At 33.2% G+C, this 22,728-nt stretch overlaps 1 protein-coding gene across 1 annotated transcript in view; it reads right to left on the minus strand.

The window, feature by feature from the left end:
• Window positions 1–11,548: 11,548 nt before the first annotated feature.
• SI (sucrase-isomaltase) overlaps window positions 11,549–22,728 on the minus strand; it is a 94,822-nt gene continuing 83,642 nt past the window's right edge. Inside the window, exons 41-47 of the mRNA XM_051983118.1 lie at window positions 18,776–18,860; window positions 18,637–18,693; window positions 18,079–18,203; window positions 14,293–14,381; window positions 13,181–13,230; window positions 12,716–12,883; window positions 11,549–11,750 (exon numbers count right to left, since the gene is read on the minus strand). Of these exons, the coding sequence (XP_051839078.1) occupies window positions 11,679–11,750; window positions 12,716–12,883; window positions 13,181–13,230; window positions 14,293–14,381; window positions 18,079–18,203; window positions 18,637–18,693; window positions 18,776–18,860 (646 nt within the window). The 3' untranslated portion in view covers window positions 11,549–11,678. The remainder of the gene's footprint in view (window positions 11,751–12,715; window positions 12,884–13,180; window positions 13,231–14,292; window positions 14,382–18,078; window positions 18,204–18,636; window positions 18,694–18,775; window positions 18,861–22,728) is intronic.

Consider the following 22,728-nt stretch of genomic DNA (forward strand, 5'->3'; position numbering starts at 1 on the left):
ATGGGGGAAAAACTCTCACAAAGGAAAATTTGCATAATCGAATTTTTTTATAATTTGTATTTTCCCAAGGTGCTCATATGAGGACCATAGAGATGCCATCAATGACCAGCAGAGCTGAACTTTATCTAAATCCAGGTGATCTGCCTCCAAATCCAGTATTATGTCTAAAATACCATACATCTGATAAGAGTCTTTCCTTTTCCTCTTTCTCATTCAACATGAGAGACCTCCTCACTGTCTCTGGGCAATTAGCTCCCAGAGCTACTTCTGTTACTATTGCAGCTGTTTTCAAACCTACAATCCTTAGGGTCATCCCCCAGTTCAATGTCATAGATCTCTCTTTGGGACATCCTAAAGATGTATCAAGATGGATAAATGCCTCATCTTGATTTTTTGATAACTCTACCACCACAGATTTCAAGTTGATATTTTATTTTCAAGTTGTTTGGAGGAGACTTGATGCTTGGATTTGACCAGGTTGACTCCCTTCATAATTTTTAAGTTAAAAAAAAAAAAAGGAGTGGAATCAAGATGTCAGAGTAAAGGTAAGAACTTACCCAACTTCTCCCCCAAACAAATTCCTTTAAATAAAAACTCAACAAATTTTAGAGCATTCCTTCTAGCCTCAAAAACAGTTCAGATTACACCAATTCAGACACATGGTTACTCAGTTAAATTATTGCAATTGCCTCCCAATTGGTTTCTTTTCTTCTAGTCTCTTACTGCTCTGGTCCATCTAAAGAAGCATTGCCAAAGTCATTTTCCCTAAGTGCAGATTTATCCATGTAACTTCTCCACTCAACCAACTCCAGTACCTTCCTATTACCTCTGAGATCAAATACAAATCCATATATTTAACTTTCTAACTCAAAACTTTCTTACCTAGATTCATAAAACTGCCATTAAGCTATCTTTCCAGCCTCACTAGCTATTATTCCCCTCTCACACCCTCTTTGATCCAGATAAACTTTTCTGTATGATTCAAACATAACACTGCATCTAGATTCTGCCATGCCTTTGCATGTGTTATTCCCCATCTTAAAATGTCCTCCGTCTTATTTCCACTTCACTGAACTGATCTTTCTCTTTGAGTCACAACTCAAGTACCATCTTCAGTCTGACGCCTTTTCTTGTTTTTAAATATTGTGTCAATTCTCTAGGGATGTATTCATTATATCCAGAATTATGAAAACTCTTTATGAATATGGATTCTTTAGGATTAGTGGTGATATAGGCGATATTTATAAAGCATTTATGTCCCAGACACTAGATTAAGTGTTTACAATTATTTTCTAATTTTATTCTCATAGCAATCCTGGGAGTTAGGTGATATTATTACCCCCACTTTATAGATAAGGAAACCAAGGCAAACAGATGTTAACTGACTTATCAGAGTCACATGTCTAGTGTATGAACACAGTATTTGAATTCAGATCTTTCTGTCTTCAAAATCAGTATTCTTTCCATTGCACCATCCTATTTTCCTAATATAATAGTACAGCCCTGGTGAAAAGAAAAGTTTAATAAATTGTTATTGATTGGTTGCGTAGAAAGACCCATTGGTTCATAATGGAGAGAATGCTGGACTTGAAGTTGATTTCAAATTATGCCTCTGACTCTTAATGGGATCAACTTTGGTCAACTCAACCATTTCAAACCCAATTTTTCTCTTTAAAAATAGGGAAATATATTTCACTTCCCTCTGTATTTTGTGAGGACAAAATGAGGTGACATGAATGACAAAATCATGATAATGACAAAGTGAGATGGCAAAGTTCTATGCAAGTTTAAAATATTACAGAAAACCAAGCTATTATTATTTTCAAAAAAGCACAGACTTCCAATCAAGAAAAAGGAAACATGAATGATTGATATATTCCTTGAGGAGTAGTTATTTTGTATCCACCATTATTTTTTAAATTATATGTTTTGAATTGTCTCCCTCACCTTCTCCCCGACCTAGAGAAGGTCACATATGTAAATATATTTCTGTATATATATATATATATATATATATATATATATATATATATATATAATATATATATATATTTCTGTATGTATGTGTGACATGTATGTTTATGTGCGTATATATAGTGTATACATGAGAGAGAGAAAAAGACAAACTATATTATGCATACTTCTATTTATTAGTTATTTCTCTGTAGATAGCATCTTCCTTCATAGGTCCTTTGTAGTTGATTTGAGTATTTATACTACTTATAGTAACTTACTCATTCGGTTATTTTTCAAACAGCATTATTGTTATATATAAAATATACCTTGGTTTGGCTCATTTCATTCATTATTTCATTAAAATATTTTAATTGTTTCCTTAAAATCAACCTGATCATCATTTCTTACAGCACTGTTAAATGTTAATCAGTATTATTATTATTATTATCACATTTGCTAACATGAAAGATTCCCTAATATGAGTGTACTTTCTAGATGAAACAGTATTCTAGTACCTGATATTTCTAATAATTATCAGTTGTGTGATTAAGCTCAAATTAACCTCTCTAATGGGACCAAAGAATCAAGGATCAAATGCTATTTCCATAAAGAGACAAATTTCTGCAATTTTTTTTAAAAAACAAAAACAATTAATTAATAAAAGAATGAAATCTTGATTCCATCATCTAGGTATTACAGTTGTTGTTTTTTTTTTCTTTTAGATTGAATTATCTTAACTTTTTTTCAGATAACAAAGTGGCAAACTATTATCTTTGGAAAGGACTTCTAATATCAGTTACCATACAAACAACATATTCATCTTGAAATTGATTAGACATGCATTCTTTTTTTAACATTTTTTAAGACATCTTAAAAATATGTCAAATAAGTGTATAGTAAGTAGAAGAATAAATTGCTATTCAATACAATGAAGAATCAATTCATATAAAACATTAATTTTATGAGTTCTTTCGAGATTTTCCAGCTGCTAATTCCTTAGTCTCTCCCATATTGCTTTACATATATGTTGTAAATACATAAAAAAGTATCTCCACATCTGTATCCCTAATGGAATTTAAGCTTCTCAAAGGCAAGAATGTTCTTACTTTCTTCTATGTTTGTCCTCCATGAGTGCCTTCTCATAGTAGGTACTTAGTAAAAGCTTGCTAGTTTTTGTCTTTGTTGATTGACTGATTGATTCATCTTACACAATAGATACTCATTAAGTACCTATTCTGTGCCAGACTGTACTGAGACTAGGGATCCAGAAAGACAGACAGTTCTTCGTCTTTCTCAAAGAACTCACACTCTAGTGAGGAAAAAAAAAAAAAAAAAACATGAAAATAACTGTGTACAAACAAGTTATAATACTGAACAAATAGGAAAATATCGGCAGAAAGGCAAGAAAAACAGGTGAGAATGAAAAAGATTCCTTGTGGAAGGTGAGAGTTTAGTTGAGACATAAAAGAAGCCAGGGATGTCAGAAAACAGAAATGAGGCAAGGAGAATGGAGTTCCATGATGGAGAGTCATATGAAAAGAACCACAAGGAGACCAATGTCACTGGATTTTAGAATATATGGAGAGGAGTATGTGCACATAAGTAGGGCTACTAGGAAGTAAAAATGGAATAGCTTATCAAAGGCTCTAAAAACCAAAGAGAGGATTTTACAGTTGATCCTGAAGGGAATAAAGATCATTGGATTTAATTGAAGAGAAAAGTGGTATGATTAGATCTAATCTTTAGGAAAATTAATTTGAAAGTTAAATGTAAGATAGACTGAAATAGAAGGAAATCAACCAGCAGGCTATTGTAATTATCCTAATGTAAGGGAATGATAAAGTAATAAGGACTTTCATCTGTATGGTGACAGTTTGAGAAAAGTTGAGGGGGTACAAACAAAATTTTATGATAGTATTTTGGTAATAGATTGGATAGTTGGTGTGGAAGATAATGAAGAATAGAAAATAATAGTTCTCTTGGGAACCTGGATGTCAGAAAAGGTCAGCGACTTTAACAGTAAATGGAAAGTTTTAAAGAAAAGAAGGTTTAGGGTTAAATATAATGAGTTCCATTTTAGAAATATTGAGTCTATGAGACATTTGGTTCAAGATACCCAATAGGCAATTGGAAATGTGAGAGTAGACATTAGGATGGAGGGTTAGACCTAGATAATTAAATATGAGAATTATCTACAAAGAGTTGATAATTGAATCCAAAGGAACTGATGAGATGAACAATTATGAATTAAATGAAATAACATATAAAAATATACCTTTACCCTTTAATTTTCCTTAGACATTAGTTCCTTAGGAACTAAAATGTATAAGCAGCATAGTTTGGAGTACTAGATCTAGAAGCAGGATGATCTGAGCTCAGATGCAGCCTCAGACATTTACTAGCTAATGTGACCCTGGGAAATTGGTTATCTACCACAATTTCCTCAACTGCAAAGGAAAAATCAAAATATATACCTTGACGGGCTGATATGAGAATCAAATGTAATAATATTGATATAGAGTTTAAACAAACTGTCTGACACATAATGGCTACATGTTTGTGTGTGTGTATACATATTGCTTTTATTGGTTTCTATTTCTGCTTTCTGCTTCTAATGATAACAGAGAACATTAGTTCACTTTTCTCTTAAGCTTCAAAGTGTCTGTACTTTTTCTTCATTCAGTTTTTTGTTACATATTTAGATTTACTCTTTGCCATATGTAAATTATATCCCAAAATATTAATATACAATGTTTTCAAACAAAGATTCCTCCTGAACAAAATTAATGTATCATAGAAAATAAAGTCTTTTATTTGAAGTCAGAAAGAATAAGGTTTGAATTTCCCTCTTTACCTACTAGCTCCCTGATCTTGGGCAAATCACTTTCTAATTCTTCATTTTCTTATTGGAATAAGGGGCATTGAAAGTACCTGTAACATTTACTTCATAAGATTTCTGTGGGGCTCAAATGATATAATGCATTTCAATATCTTTGTAAATTTCATGTTGTCATACAAAAACCAGTCATTCTTCTTTCCTCGATTTTGTTTGAATATTTTCATCCATTGCTTTAGGCAAGGATGTTTTTGTTCAGTAACTTTTTCATTAGCAACACATGTGCTTAATGGTTAACTTTTTGATATGGGTATCTTCAAAGAGTAGCAACTATTTATACATTTTATATTTTAAAATGTAATTTTGATTTAAAAAAAGCTTAATTGGAGCAAAAGATACTTATTCTTGTACTTTGATCATATTATTACTGTGAACCATATTGGTTATCAATGAGCCTATATATAAATCTCTATTAGGAGTAAGGTGATTTTAAAAGAGAGTTGATGACTCCATTTGTTTTATTGAAAGTGATATATGTGAAATATGCAATTGGGTGATTTTGGTTTTTTTGTTTTTATTTTTGGGAGAAGAAAAGTATATCTCAGAAACTTTGATTATATCAGTGTCAAAAAATTTCAGGGAACAAGCATTTTCTACTAATGCTGATCAGCATCTCCTTCGAATCTTCACCTAAGGCACTGAGACTGGCTTGTTCCTAGTGACAGAGCCCATGGTTATATACTTCAATCAATTATTTAATTAAGAAGTGCCTATTATATGTCAAGCATTCTGCTAGTTTAGTCTCTGAGAACAGGAACAATCACTACCTTCAAGAAACATTTTTTTAGAGATTAGAGAAACAATGATATTTCTCATCTAAGCATCTAAGAATCCATATTAAGTATAGTTTTGCTCCTGAATATCAAGAAAGTCAGCGATTCCTGAATGAGGATAGTAGGCATGTCACTAAAACTATCTAAGGTTCAGGTTTCAAATGCATAAAATAAAAATACTTCTACCCACTTCATAGTATTTTAAGCCTTAACAGAGGCATGTATATGAAGTTCAACTTCAACTTTCAAAAATCTTACAGAGATAGCTCAAAATTATTTATTTAAATTTTTTAAACGAACATTTAGTAAACTCTCTTCAACCCTAGTTATATCACTTGAATATGTTGTATAAAAAGAATAAATAGACACATGAACATGCTTAATTTTCATAAATTTATTCTTGGATGTTGTCTGAAGCAATTCTATTAAAATTAAATCTCAAACCCCAAAGAAAAGACAAATCACTTTCTTATACAAATCAAATTTAAAGACAAAATAATAGCAAAATTAATAGCAAAGGAAAAGCAAAAATAGCAATAGTAATTGTATGAAGCAGTCAAAATAGAAAACCTATAGTAATAAAAAAATGATTAAGATAGAAGCAGAAAGACAGCTTTAAAGAAAAAAAAAATCTAAAGTCTCCTGAAGACTGTATAACACAAGCTACATAGAAGAAATACACATTTTTATTATTGTGCATATCATTATATTGAGAATATAGGGCATGCATTACATCAGCCCTTTATGTATTTATAGTCATGTTAGATAAGGTATAAATACACAGAAATAAAATAGCAGTAGAGGCATAAGTAACAATTCCATGCAACAAATAATATTAAACAATACCTGAATAGTGGTTTTCTGAATAGTAAAGAAAATAAGATTAAAGAGAAGAAAAAATATTTCAAGCTAAATTATAGATAAAATGAGGGTAGGATGGGAAGCAAGGAGCAGGAAGCAAAAATTTTATGGGACATTGTCAAATGCCTATTTTCAAAGTAGTGGCAGGAAGTATAAATACTGAGCTCCAGCAATTGTAAAATAAAATATTATTACATCTCACTACAGAGAGGTGGTTGGTTACTAAGATAGAATATTAGGTATCACATCAGGTCCATTCCTAAAGATTCTGTATAGGATGATTTTGTCTTTCATAGGAAGGGCATAGAAGTAGGAAATTACCTTAACATACTAAGAAAAGTCATTCGTATAATAGAATTTAAAAAAGGACAAAAATAAACTAGGTAAAACAGGCTCAGTCTGAAGAATTGTTAAAAGATGTTTAATCTAAGAATTGCAAAATGGAAAATTATTTTGTTGTGAGGCCTTAAAATTTCAGCTCCAATTTATGTGGCAAAAGTTGTTAAGAAGAAAAGTCACATGACAAAAATAATCCTTTGGGGAAATTGTCACAAAAAGTTCATGTCTCCTTAGACCCGTTAGCCTAATCTAATCAAGGTTGTCCAAATATTTCACGTATGAAATTAATAGTAAGGTTATTGATGTGTTGATACCAAAGTTTCAAAAATATGGACTCTATTTCTAAAATACAATTTGAATGACTACTTAGTTGACATGTTAATAGATCACCTGGCATGAAGAGTTTTTAAATCACACTTTTTCTTTTAAATCACATAGATTTCTGTATATACCCATTTCATACCAAATCCATAAACTCTTAAAAGCAGTTAAATAAAACCAAGTGACAAAATTACCTCATCTAATATTGTGAGCAAAATCCCACACCCAAGTAACTTTTTATTAAAAGAGGAGTAGTTATATTTCATGATCCCTTTGCCAGCACCTAGATTATGTATTAGGATATGGACAATATTCAAATCTCTTTTAAATGTTCTTTTCATTTACATTATTGTAACTTTTCCCCATTTTTCATAAAGCTCAAAATATCCTCAAGTTATCTGAGAGAATGAAAGTGTTTAAAGATATGCACTGGCTTACCATTCTCCCTCTATCCCAGATGTTACAAAAGGATCTGAAATTTTCTCTATGTTTAATAAATAACTTTAATAAGTTTTTGTTGATTAATTCCTTGAAATATTTGTTTTTGTATTTCTGCTTATTTCATTGTGAATCTGATGGTACAAATCTTCCTATGTAAGCGTATGTATAACACAATAATATCCTATTATATATAAATACCATTGCTTGTTTGATCATTCATCAACCCATTAAGCAGCTACTTACCTTCTAAGTTGTTTTTTTGGTACTACAAGACAAAAATCCCAAACAGACAAAAATCCTTTTGCTATATGTGGTGCTTTTATTTCTATATTTGTTTTCCTTATAAGTTCAGTAGTGTGATCTCTGATTCAAAGAGTGTGAACGATTGAGTGATAATTCTTACATAATTATAAATTCTTTTTCATATTGATTTGCCTAATTCATATATCCATACATCACATATTACTATCCATGTCTTCTTATTGCTTCTCCACCTGTGATTATTTCTACTTTTTGATCCTCATGTCAAATTTCTGGGCATGATTTAAGATATCAAAATTGTTTGCTTTGCTTTATCTTATTAACAGTGATTGAACACAGTTATTTCTCATGTGATTTGAGAGCAATATTACTTTTAAGAACATTTTACACTTATATTTATTCAAATATCAAAGAGGTAGGATGGGAAAGGGTTTAGACTAACAGGAGAGGTCTAATTTGGAATAAAAACTCTTAGGAGTGAGTACTCCAGGAGGTAAAAATGGCATGGATTTTTCCATTGTCTGGAAGATAATTTCTAGCTCCAGTTGAGATTGGACTTTGAGGAAGGCAATATTTCACTAAAGAAAAACAGTTGAACCAGGTGAAAGAGAAGAATAGATCTATGACTTAGAATGTAAAGTTTATATAAAACATGAATTTTGACATGGAAGAATGAACTTTGAAATTTAGGCTCAGCTATAACAGATTTCCTTGCTATTTCATTCCCCTAATTTCTTTCAGGGTTCTAAAACTCTAGGCCTTAAAACCTGGAATGCAAACACGAGAATTTTACAGCATTATAATCTATTTCATCCTTCTATTCTTATTGTCATAGGAAAGATTTAATATTTGATTTTCAAATCAAATTCACAGTATATAGAAACTTGTTTTTTTTTTTTTTAGATGGACATATTGGATTTTGATTGAAAATTTTCCCAGAGTAGCTAGTCTAAAGTTTCACTATGCATTTGGATTTGATGAATACTTCCTCCTTTACGTAGATGATGTGAGTGTGTGTGGAATGGGGAGGGGAGGGTGTGAGTGAATGTGTGTGTGTGTGGGTGTAATGAATGAAGGATGGGAGTAGATTATGAAAAATATGGTAGAACAACACTAGCTGTATAGCCCTGGGCAAGTCATTTAATCCCAAATGCCTCAGCAAAAACAAAAACAAAAAAAAAAAAAAAAGTGAAAAATAAAGTCCACAGATATAAAGTGACTCACCATATTCCTGAGAATATATTTCAGAGATTAAATTAGAAGTTTGTTCTCTTCTAATTCCAAGACAGCACTTTTCCATAAGGTTACACTTTTCTTTCCTTTCTTCCCTCTCCTTTCTTTTTTCACTGTCTACCTTCCTCTCGCCTTCCTTCCCTTCCTTTCTTCCTCCCTCCCTTTCTCCTTCCCTTCCCTTCTTCCTTTCTTCTTACCTTCATTTCTTCCTCTTCTTCATTTCCTCATCTTCCTTCTTCATCTTCCTTCCTTCCATTAATCTTTATTGAGGTGAATAAACTATTTATTTTATATAGTTTCTTTAGGGATATCATGAAGGGGACCTTTCAAAGACGCCCTGCTTGTATTCCCAGGGACTGATACCCTGCTTCCCTATTCTTGAACAAGATTTCTTCTATCTATGAATTATAACAAAAGATATCTCACTATAAACCTAAAAAAGCATCCCATCCACCTCCACCCCCTTTAGTCTTCATTTAAGAATGAAGATAAATGTTTACTCAAAGAGAATCTACTCTTCTGGGAGGATGTGCTTTCTTCAGTGGGCCATCCTAGGACCTATTCATACAAAATTAAAGAAATTCCTTTTATTAACAGCAAGCAGAGACATTAAGCACTGAGAACCTGCACAGTATGAACAAGAAGAGAAGGGAAGCTCTCTTAAAATGTACACTTTAATGGAGGTGGCAATTAACTCTGAGTTATTTTAAAAGTAAGGAAAACCATGGCTTTTATACACCCTGTCAATATCGCTCCAAAGTTGGAGAAGAATAGAGTCCAATTTGGAAAGAATTCCAAATGCAGTGAAGTAACCAATAAGATTCTAGTAGTCTGATAGATTTGTACAATCCCTTCTTTGTGTTCAGTTCCTTATGGGTTCCCAATCAATAAGTCCACTCATCAACAACCTGACTTGCTATGTGTTGGAATCCTTACAAAGTGTTAACTCATTAGAGTTGATAGACAATAATTATCTAATTTAGCGTGGTACTTAGCAAATTCTCTAACTCATTAATGTATTTAAATACTCATTGGAGTTCACAAGTATGGGGAGATTCACAAAGTTAACTTTGTAACTTTGTGAAATTCACACCTCCCTTAATTCCTCCCTCGGAGGAGGGGTCAGCCTTTTACACCCAGCATAAATAGAGCTTCAGTGAGCCAGTCACGTCAGTTCAGAAGAAGCCCACTCTCGGAGGGGCAACCAAATTCATTCATCCCATCTCACACCATTGTGGTGGCTGGCCTCCTGCACTTCCCCCGCTGAGACCAAGGCTCCTCTGAAGGGCTCTGCAGAAAGCTGCCCAGCCCCAGGCAAGGAGACAAGACTGGGAAGGAGCACTCAGGGAGATTGAGAGCCAGAAGCCCTCTCTCGGAGAGAGTCATTCCATTTTTCACCTTTGTGCTGGCTGGATGCTGAAGGATAAACCTTTGGATTTGGAGACGTTGGGAGGGAGCTCTTGGAACCAAACAGAGAGATAGGCCACCAAGAAAATTAACCGGGCTATTTTGGAGGAAGCAATAAAAGATCTGAACTTCTAACACTTGGCTGCATTTAGAGTGATTATTACTCTCAACTGAAACTAAGGCTGCCTCCAGAAAACCTCCCCAAGAAATCTGCTCAGAGAGGACGATCATATATTATAAAAAAAAAGAACACCAAAGCTATGGGCCAGGCATTATGGTAAACTCTAGAGATGAAAAGATTAAAATAATATATTCCTTGTATTCAAGGAGCTTACATTCTTTAAGAGGATATTATTTGTGTATGTGTGACTGGAAAAAATAACAATATTTACTTAGCTGAAAATAATTTTGAACAAGAAGAGAGAAGATCATCAGTGGCTCGGTTCACCAGGGACAATGATCACTATTTCATCTTTGTTATATATATGGACAAAAGTGAAATGTCAAAGATTTGTTTTTTCTCTTATGCTGTATAATAGATCAGCATCCTGCTCTTAATTCTTGTTTTCCCCTTCAATAATTCCTGGACTTGTATGCCTGATAGTTGGTATATGGAAAATGGGCAGGACTGGGAGTGTGGATTTTGAATCTTGATCCAGATATTAGGTTAGCTATATGACTCTGGGAAATTGATGAAACCTTTCTCAGACTCATCTATAAAATGGGCATAATACTAACACCTCTCAGGATTGTTGTGAAAGTAAAGTAGATAATATTTGCAATATGCTTTGCAAAACATGAAGGAATAGAAACAGTAACTATATTTAGATGTGAGGGAAAAAAAAACGACATAGTAAATGAGAGAAGATTTCTGGAATAGCTAAGAAAATTAAATATTGCTTTTTTAACTTCCACTTGGTTAATTTCAATCGACATGTTCAGTAAATAGTTGACAGACATCTCTGAGCATGATATCTCTGAAATTATTCTAACTATTCAACAAAGAAATAGGCTTTTAGAGCTCTGTTTAAATTAGAAAAATAAAAAAAACAACACACAATTAATATCTTTTAAATATATTTCATAATATTGAATTATATTACATGGGGGATTTTAAGACAAAAAATTAGACATTAATTGAAATTGTAGTAGATTCATCCTTTTTGAAAATCGAAGTTGGCGTTTGGTTCTCATGTCTTCCAAGAAATTTCTATGTTTTTCTCCAAGATGACATTTTTATTATTAAGATCAATGTCTAATATCTAGGAGAGTTAAAGAAAATACACAACTTTAGTAGTCATTCAGAACTTTATATTCCTAGGTTATCGTGATGAACAGTAATAGCATAAAATATATCAATAAACTTTTTTTTAAAGAAACATAGCCTGTTAGATCTTGACATTAATAATCTAGTCCAACCCCCCTTCTCATTATAGATGAGGAAAGAAAAGATTAGGGAGGAAGAAACTTGCCTAAAGCCACAAAGGTAGTTAAGACAAATAGAATGTCTTTAAGATGAGGCAGATGGGATCAATGACATTGAAGGCCTCTATCAGTTCTAAAGATATGATTTAGTCTTTGTTTGACAATTTCCCAGAGGAATGAGAAGTGAGGGAAAGGAAAGCAATTTGCAATACATGGTCCTATATGAGACACCTACTTTCTAACAGCACCTTCTTGAGTGTTAATGCTTTCTCCATTGTTCCAAAACCGTGAACCTTAATGCTACTGTTTCCCTTGTGAAGCCAATTGTTCTTTTGAAATATTTCCCTTAAAAAAGTTTTTTTTTTCACCTTTCATAGAATCTAAATGTCCTATCCTGACACTTTTTTCTTTTCTTCCTAGTTCTATGCTTTGGGAACAAGAAAACTAATCCCTCTTCCATAAGAAAATATTCAAATACTTTAAAAAAAAAAAAAAAAAACCTAAACCTAACTAGTCTACATTAGTTTCAGGAAAATTTGCTTAAAGAGGATTGATCAATTAAAGCAAGCCAGTACTGTGTCTTCCTATTCAAAGACAACTAACTGTTGCTACAGAAAAAGAAAGAAAGAAGAAAAGAAGTGAAAGAATGGGGAAAATAACGAAAGGGAAGAGGAGGAAAACAATGAAAGAAGAGGCATGAAAAATGTTATTTTTCCACTCAAAACTTAGCTCTCTAATTTTAGGAAGCATAAAAATTCATAAAGGGATTTTTATATAATTGAAATCTTTATCATAATCTTACCCCGTTGGTTGGATCATCCCGAAAGCTGAGGTTTTCAGTCAGGCCATCATATTTGAGTTCCACACTTGAAACTGCAGTCTTATCTTTTCCCCATACTTTGATAGACCCAAGCTTCAGCTCACTGGGGTTTGAATACCCATTATGTGTGACAGTACTTGTCAGAGTAGTCTGAAAAGTTGTAGTAGAAAGACAATGTTTAAGTTGCAATAATTTTAACATGGGCTGAACACCATGAAGTATATACATTATATATACATACTAGTGTATATTTATAACATGAGGCATAAGTTTCCAAATGGGTTAAATAAAAGGGGTACATGAATTTGTTCTCTCCCCCTTGAAGTTTGTAATATGGTTATTACCTTGAAAAAGAAATACCTTACCAATTGCAGAATATTGTGAAAACACAAAATTTCCCCCACAAAGTCAAGAAAACAATAAAGATAATGTTAGACTGATTCTTACCTGATTTAACTTAAACTGTACTGATAAGTATTGGCCTCTTTCGTAAGTATCTATTTTAAAAAGAGACAAAATAGTTTTAATAGAAAAGCATGAAAGAATACAAAAATAGTTTTCTCCACCCTTTAACAATTACTTGAAATAGTTAAAAATCCACATGGATATCCTTCTCCAGTAAAGCATAGAGGATAAGGTTTTAGACTTGGGAATTAAGGAAATACTCTGTGATTCTCAGCTGTAACACTAATTAACTGTATGATTATGGCAAACACTTAGCTTCTCTTAGACTCAATTTCCTCATCTGTAAAATGGGGATAAAATAGACCTGGACTATCTACCACCACCATGAAGGTTTTGTGAGCTTCAAATAATTTAATAAAACTTTGTTAAATCTTTTACAATTACAAGTGCTATATAAAGATCAATTGTTATTTTCTTTGGGGTTATTTACATGAGAAACAGAATGGTGGAGCTCATTATGTTGAGCAGTTACTGACTGGATGAAATGATAAACCTTCTCTGGATAACAGACCTCACCAAACATGATATAGATATATAGATATAGATATGGATATATATGCTATATATGCCTGTATACACATATGCATACATATATATGCATTTGTGTGTATTATTACATGTGTGCTATATGCATATATTGTACATGTCTGTGCATATTCATGTATATACATGCACACTGTATGTATATTATGAATATTTTGTTTATTTATATATCTATATATTTATAAGGATGAGAGCCTTACATTTTCTCTTGAAAGTGTTGTATGTCTCATAAAACTCAATTCTTATTCTTATGTATGAAACAGTATGTTCTAGGTTATGTTTTCTATGCTATGACCTTTAGTGATCATACTCCCTCCCTCTAGTACACACAAGGTTAGTCAAAAAAGATAGCCTCTTGTATGATCCCATTGTGGGACCAGATAGCATGAAGAAGCTCATTTCATACTTGGTCACTTGAGATGTAACTATACTAAATTTCTACTTTACCCAAAAGGCTAAGGAATAAAGGAAGAGAAGAAAGAGAATAATTAGTGCCCTGGCAATATTAGAGGTACTAATGAGCTATTATTCAGTAGCAAAGTGAGACTCACCAATGCTATCTCCATCATCCCAAAACAATGACCCTTGTGCCATTTTGTTATCATCCACAGCAACAATAAGTTTCATTACATTTTTTCGACTGTAAGAAAAACATTTCCAGAATGCTTAATTTTAATTATGTCACAAAAAGCTGTAAACAAGAAAATAACTATGCAAAATATATAAACAATAAATTAATTCATCTCTGCTCTACAGCATATCCAGTGAATCATCATTTTATTTGTCTTATAAAGAAGGACACTGATTAGTAAAACCTGAGTACAATCTGGGCAAGTGCCCTTGTGTACAAATCCAAACAAATAAAAACAATATTGTATAGATCAAATGAAAACTAAGTGGTGACTTTATTATATGTTCATTTTCATATTTTGCCCAATTATCCTCCCTTCATGTTACCCCTCTCCTTCAAACCATATTATGAATTATGACCTTGATATTATGTGCACAGAAGATGAAGAGATATGTGTTTTTCAATAACCAAGAAACTGTTATTAGAGAAGAAACGTATCAGAAGTGAAGATAAAAATGTTAACATTGAAAAAAAGGTTAGTGATGATAAAGATAGTGAGAGACAGTATTGATATGTCTTAACTTTTACAGGACTTTACATTGGCTATTTCATTTTATCCTTACAACAAACCTGTGATGAAAGGGAATGGAGAAAAGCACTAAAATGAGGGACTCATTTTATCTTAAAAACTCTTAAATGCATCTAAATGGGAATTAGCCCAGAAACAGGCTAAAAAGATTTATAATTTTGGTAAATATGAAATGATGAAACTATAATACATTTATGATATATCAGAGAAATACTAGGAATATTCTTTGGTACAAAAGAATGATTTGTCCAAAATTATTCAGCTAGTACATATTAGAAAAATGATTAGAACTCAGGTTTTTGAGATATCAAGACCAATATCATTCATTATCCAATATTTTCTCTATCTTGAATAGAGGTTCTTGTCCCTTTTTATTTTGCTGGGGGTGGAGAGGAATCATAGAATCCCGTGGAGATCTGGTGAGGCCCATGAACCCTTCTCAGAATAATTTTATTTGTCAAAAAAATGCATAGGGAACATAAATGGTTAGAAAGGAAAATATGTTGATATATAATTCATGTATGTGTATGCATTCATATATGTATTATTTATAATATCACATTTCAATTAATCAATCAATAAATTTTAATAAGCACCTACTATGTGTATAGACATTGTGTTAAGCACTGGAGATAAGTAAAGGTGCAAAAGATAATCTCTACCCTCAAAGAACTGAGAATTTAGTGTAAGAAACAATATATAGATATATTAAAATCAAGCTATATAAAGAATAGTTAATAGTACCAAAGAGAAGATACTAGAATTAAAAGGGGTCAGTAGAAGGAGAGATTTTAGTTGAGAAGCTAAACTTTTATCTAGGGAGATCAATCATCTGAACTTCAGAGAAGGGAAGTAAGTCAAAACATCCAGAACCAAGACTTGGGGTATCTTGGAATGACCAGAATTCATTGGATTAGAATGTATATTGGGGAAGAAGGTATGAGAAGACTAGATAAGTAGGAAGGAGATGGGTTATGAAGGGCTTTAAATGCAAAATAAAATGTTTGCATTAGATGCTAGAGAGAATAGCGAGTGATTGCAGCTATATGTTTGGGGTGAAAAGTGACATGACTAGACCTACTATTTAGAATAATCAATTGAGGATGGATTCGAAGGGGAAGAGACTCAAAATAGATAGTTACACAGCAAGCTACACAATAGGTATGGCATCGGATAACGAGGATCTGCAGTAGAGTGATGGCAGTGTTTGAAGCCAGAAGGGGTGTATCCAAGAGATTTTATAAAGGTGAAATTGGCAGGCCTTGACAACAGATTAGATGGGAAGCAAGGGAGGAAAAATAAGAATTTCAGGATGACCCTAGGTTACAAGTCTGGGAGACTGGAAGAATTGCCTTCTACAATAGGGAAAGTGGGCCCTTTCTCATAACCTATTTAATGTTTCAGAAAAAAATCAACATCAATATTTAGAAGACAGAAAATACATACAATATTTAGAAGACAGAAAAAACTTCTATTAATGGGACATGGGGTCAAGATACAAGAGCAGCAAAGTAGGACAAGGACCCTAGGACCCACATGCTTTTGCCTACTTTATCTTTTCTCCTCTCACACAGTCAACACCTTGATGTAGGTCCTCTTTTCTGTTTATTTGGATAATCACAACACTCTTCCAACTCCTTGCCTCATTTCTTCCCAATCTAACCCTACCTACACTCAAAATACCAAAATAATTCTCTTTTTCAGCTCTAATCATGACATCTCCCCATTCAATAAACTGTACTGGCTCCTTAATTATCTCCAAGATCATTCTCTAGATGGCTTTTAAAGCCCTTCACCGGCAAATCCCTTCCTTCCTTGCTAACTAATCATTTTACATTTTTCTCTTCTCTATAATTCTCCAATCTAGAAATTATGGACTGACTTACTTGGTGCTCACCAAATACAACACTCCTACTACCAACTGTATGTCTTTGGAAATATTGTCCTTCATGCCTAAAAAGTGTTTACTCTTTACTAAAAAAGGTGTAGTCTCTTTGATTTTTGTAAAGACTACACTCAAATTTCTAAACATCACCTTCTGCAGATGTTTTAGACACACACACACGTGGATGGATACATATATGAATGAATGGGTGTAAATAGGTTTATGTGCATATGCTTATGTATGTATGTGTATATTTATATGTGCATTCTATAGATAGATAGATAGAGATAAAGATAGATATATCCCATAATTATTGGTATGCTGTTTTTTTCCAATTACAATGTGATCTCCTTGAGGGCAGGAGCTATATTTTTTGGTTTTTTTTTTAGCATCTCCACAGCCTAGAAAATGCCTGTGACACAATAAGTGCTTAATGGATCCTTATTGAATATGTGATTAGAGAGACAAGTAACAATTTATGAACAGGTCATGCTCTGAAAGTTCATTTGTTAGTTGATTATCTAGAACTTGTAACCCATTTTCCCATAAAAATCATGTTATGATTAGGATATTGCAAAAGTCCATTTGACAAGGAATGCACCTGAGTTGTAGTGTTTATAATATTTATATAAAAATGTTATTTTAATAGATATGATATTTATGAGTGTATGTTTCCATTCCAAACTTGTAATTTCAAGAAGGAAAAGTAACATCTCCAATGCCCTCGTATTCTTGGATCAGAAGTCTAATGGGAACTTCCGGTTCTTGGGATTAAAGAAGAAAAGAACTGATTACCAAATGAGTCAGATATAATGTAATCACAAATAATGATTTTTGACCTCATGAAGTAATGGTATGAAGGAATTATTGCTGGTGACAGTTGTGGTCTGGATCTTTTGCCAGTAAATGGTAGCAAGGGGTTGTCAATCACAAAGTTAGGATTTAGGGAGGTAGTGAGGCAGAAGTGGAACAACAATGGAGGCTAAGAATTAATATTTTAGAGAGAAGCAGAAACAATGATGGTAGAAATGGCAGAGGAGATCCTATAAATAGAAAGCTGTAATAGCCTGTAGTAAGTCAAAAAGCTTCACAAGTAAAATTTTTTTCACGAGTAGTGTTGTTCCTAAGCAAGAAACTTAGTGTATCTTTTGTTATATGTAGTATACATAAAGTGTACATAAAGATTTCATATATATTTTAGACCTTGAGGGTTTCCTGTTTGAATATGAGGCATTCAATCATTAGACATAGCAGATCTCAAATGTCACATTTCTCATTTCACTTTTTCTTACCTATGAAAGGTATTCTGAGCAGGCTCCTGACAAGGAAGAATATGACCCCCCCGGACATGGAGATTGATTTTTTCCAGAGGAGCTTGAAACTTTGTAAATCTTTTCCTAATTCCAATATCAAGTCCCTGAATGGAAGAGATTGAGTTTAAATATTAGGAAGAAGAACTGAAATCATAGAGAATATACTCACAAGAACCTATCAAAACATGAATAAAATATTTTATATAAAATAAATTCAATTTCAAAGAACATTATTAGGATTATTATTTATCTCCATTCAATGCATCTGACATACTGTGGTATAGGTGTGTTTTTGGTGTTTCTTCATAAAAATAAGCAATGGTAAAATTAAGCAATGGTAAGATTTAAAAAAAAAATCAAAGGCATTATTATACTAACATTTCTATCTATGCAATGTAGTTCATAAAATTTTTGCACACTTGGGCCGAGCTGTCATGGATGCTTTAATCTTTTTTGCATTATGACCTTCCTTTTTTATGACTATATTAGGAGTTTTCTAAAGTGGATTTTGAAAGAAAAAGTACATTCATCCCTTACTGTGTGGTAATCGAACCAGCGGGCATCAGGTACATATGCTTCTACTTCTGTGGACCCCTAAAAATTAAAAGGAGTTTAGTATCAAGCATAATCCAGTTTTAAATAGCCATCAAATAACTAGTGATGTTTCTATACTTACAGGCTCCATAACTGGGGTGACCAAAAAGCCTGAGCCCCAAAGAAACTGCTTGAAAATATACCAGGTTTCCTGATCATCAAAGAACCTTGAAATAGTAAACATGTAATCAGTCATCATACATATTTTGCAATGAATTAAGAGAATTCTGAGAAATTATAGCTAAAAGGAACATACTATATTTGATAGATCATGTATATGTTCATGTTTATCATATGTTTTATATGATAAACATGAACACATACATATGCAAAAACAAAATAAAGGTGTACATAATACAAAATACACACATCATTTACATTGAAAATTGCCCCCAAAACTATCCAAAAATAATGAAGTGCAGTGAAAATTATAGTGTGCTTTATAGAGCCCCCAAGTTAGGGTGCAAAATATACTATGCTTTCTAAACCCTCCCACACTGGGGTACCAAAATATACCATCAGAACTAATTCTCTGGAGGATCTCAGGACCAGCCCAAGTCCTTGATCTTAGTGGAGGAGTGATGAAGCAGGTCAAAGATGGAATCCATTTATTTCAAGTCCTCTCAGCCCCTAAATACCTTAATACAATTACATCACCATAGCACACTGAGCAAGGGCTAACTATAAGCACCCTGCTATTAATATATAAATGCCTCTCTTTACTGTAAGTATTCCTGCTTCATATAGAACACAGATGGACATGCCTGCCCCCACTAACTTCTCAGAAAGGGTGAGATGTCCCAAGGGGAGATGAGAGCAAGGCAAACCAGACATTGTCAGAAGGTTCCCTCTGGGCTAAAGGGTTTTATTCCTCACTGAAAGTTCCCCCACTGTCTGTGGCTCTCTACAGAAAATTTCATGTTAGACTCTCATCTCTACCTAGAACTATCAATATTACACTCACTACATCATTGCTTTCTTAATTTCTTTCAAATCTTAGCCAATGTTTGAATTTCTACAAGAAGCTTTTCTTGGCCCTATTTAATACTAGTACCTTCCCTTTGAGATGACCTCTCCAGTTAACTTGTATATAGTTGCTCTTTGTACATAATTATTTGGGTAAAGATATTCAATAAAGTTTCAGAGATATTATTTGGAATGAGGATTAGAATAGAAAGATATGAAGGAGGAGGAGGAAGAAGAAGAGGAAGAGGAGGTAGAGGAGGAGGAGGAAAATGAGGAGGAGGGAGAAGGAAGAGGAAGGAGAGGAAGAAGAGGGGAAGGAAGAGGAAGAGAAGGAGAAGAAGAAGAAGAATTTATTTTAAAATTATAACCATTAATCATTGCCACCGCTGGAATTTATCCATTGTTTTATCTTTAGAATAGAATACATTATGCCACTTGGAGAGATTGGATAGACACAGTTTAATGCATCTTGGACTTGGAGCCAAAAGACCTGAATCCAAAGTTTTCGACCCACTGTCCATGTGAAGACAAGTAAAATGGGACTAACATGTGTACTATTTTCTTCTTACCATTATTTTGGGCAAGGTAATTTGCCACAATGCAACTTTAAAGTGTGATCTATTATTATTGATCCTCACACTATGGCTTCTTATGATCTTGTCAACTCTCATTGCCTCACTTATCATTTTTAAGTAGATGATTCTCGGATCTGCCTGTCAAATCCTAATCTCTCTGCTAAGTTACATTGTCATATTTCCAATTGTCTATTGAGCATTTCAAACTAAGCTACTGTAGACATTGTAAACTCAGTATATCTAAAACTGGGGACAACTTCTGGGAGCCACACTGGCAGAGTAAGCAGTAATTCATTGTAACTCTCATTCACTTCCAAACAACCATAAAATATTGCCCCCAAACAAATCCTGTAATAGCAGAACCAGCAAAAGGAGGATGTGAAACAATCTTTTACCCAGATAAACTTGGAAGAATGATGAGAAAGGTTTGTCTAACTTGGGTAAAAGGGGAACTTAGTTCAGGATAGGAAGCATTTCAGGAAGGTAATAACAAATCCCAGGGGGAGATCCTGAGCCCTACTATGGGAGAGCAAATGCCAAGAAGGAGATATCTAACATGCCTCACCATAGCCAGGGGAATGTATATATTCCAGATTCAAAAAATTACAGTGTACTTCTGCATGGCATGGGACAAACAAACAACTGTCAGACCTCCATATACTCTTGGAAAATAGACAGCTTTCCAGATCACCCCACCAGAGCCCCAGGGAAACAGAGAAACATATCACCTGTTTCAATATTCTCCAAACTAGCACTAGCACCCTGATTCAACCCTAGATGAGCTGCAAGACTCCCTGTTGCATCCAGTAGCATTAGTCACCCTGACCTAATTCCCTCAGGCTAGCCCCAGATGTGAGGATTTCTAAGGGGCCTCAGGACAATATCACTGCAGCACCAGGTAATTAGTCAGTATCTGTAATCACTGGCCCAAGAGGTCTGAGCAGGATCTCTTTCATCCTGGGAGCAAAGCTCAAATTTAAAAGAAATGGTAAGAGTTTAAAAAAAAAAAAAGATGAGCAAAACAAACACCAAGCAAAAATAATTTGACCAAAGAAAGTAATTATGGTAACAGGGAAGATCATGACATAAACTCAGAAGAAGACATCAATGTCAAAATACCTATGGGCAAAATTCTAAAAAAAAAGACAGTGGTCTTAAGATCAGAAAGAACTCATGGAAGAACTCAAAAAGGAACTTTAAATCATATAAGAAAATTAGAAGGAAAAATGGGGAAAGAAATGAGAATTGAAATAAAAGAATTATGGGGGGGAGTCAACAGCTTTGAAAAAGTAAACAACTGTTTAAGTAGAATTAGGCCAGTAGAAGCTAATGATTCAATGATATAGCAAGAATTAAATATATTCAAAAGAATAACAAAATAGAAGATAGTGTAAAATACCTCACTGGAAAAATAGCGGCCTGGAAAATAGATCCAGGAGAAATAATGTCAGAGTTATTGGACTACCTGGATGTCATAATCATAAGGAGGACTTAGACACCATCTTTCAGGAAATTATTAAGGAAAGCTTCCCTGATATCCTTGAGCCAGAAGTCAAAATAGTTGCTGAAAGAATCCACCGATAACCTCAGGAAAAAAATCCCAAAATGAAAATTCCATACAATATTATAGCAAAATGTCAGAAATCTCAGGTCAACAACAACAACAACAAAAACTGTTAAGTGGTCAGAAAGAAACGAAATATTGAGGAGTCACAATCAAGATTAGCAGCTATAACACTGAAGGATCAGAGATCATGGAACATAATATTCTGGAAGTCAAAGAAACCTAGACTACAACCAAGAATCTCTTACCCAGACAAATTAAGTATAATACTTCAAAGGGATAAAAATGGTCATTTAATGATATAGAAGGATTTCAATCTTTCATAAGAAGATAGAACTAAATGACAACAACAAATGATCTCTGATATCAAGGCTTAATAGAAATATAAATAAGCAAAAAGGGATTTAATGGAGCTAAATTGTTTGCAACCCAACATGGATAAGTTATATTTGTAATTCTTAAAAACTAGAACACTAGTATTAAGGTACATAGGGAGTACAAGTATAAGGAGAATATGAGGGAATGGCATAAGCAATAGCTAAAATAATCAGCAAGCATAAATAGTAATGAAAATAAGCTAGAAGCTTCCCCAACATGATTAAGGTTCAAATAGAGATGTCCATTATTACCACTGTTATTCAATATTAATCCATGAATACTAGCTATAGTATAAGAAAGAAAAAAAATAAAGTAGACAATGAGGACTCAAAACTGTCTCTTTGAAGATGATATAATACAATGAAATACTTAGAGAACCTTAGAAAGATACTTGAAATATTTAACAACTTTAGCAAAGTTACATAAATATAAGCTAAATCCACATAAATCATCAGCAAGTCTTTACCTGATCAACAAAGTCCAGAAGCAAGAGACTTTTTTTTTTAAATTGCATTTAAAGTAAAGACAATCAATGTTAAATACTTGGAAGTC

The sequence above is a fragment of the Antechinus flavipes genome, chromosome 3 (assembly GCF_016432865.1).
Source record: "Antechinus flavipes isolate AdamAnt ecotype Samford, QLD, Australia chromosome 3, AdamAnt_v2, whole genome shotgun sequence".
In the NCBI taxonomy this organism is placed as follows: domain Eukaryota; kingdom Metazoa; phylum Chordata; class Mammalia; order Dasyuromorphia; family Dasyuridae; genus Antechinus; species Antechinus flavipes.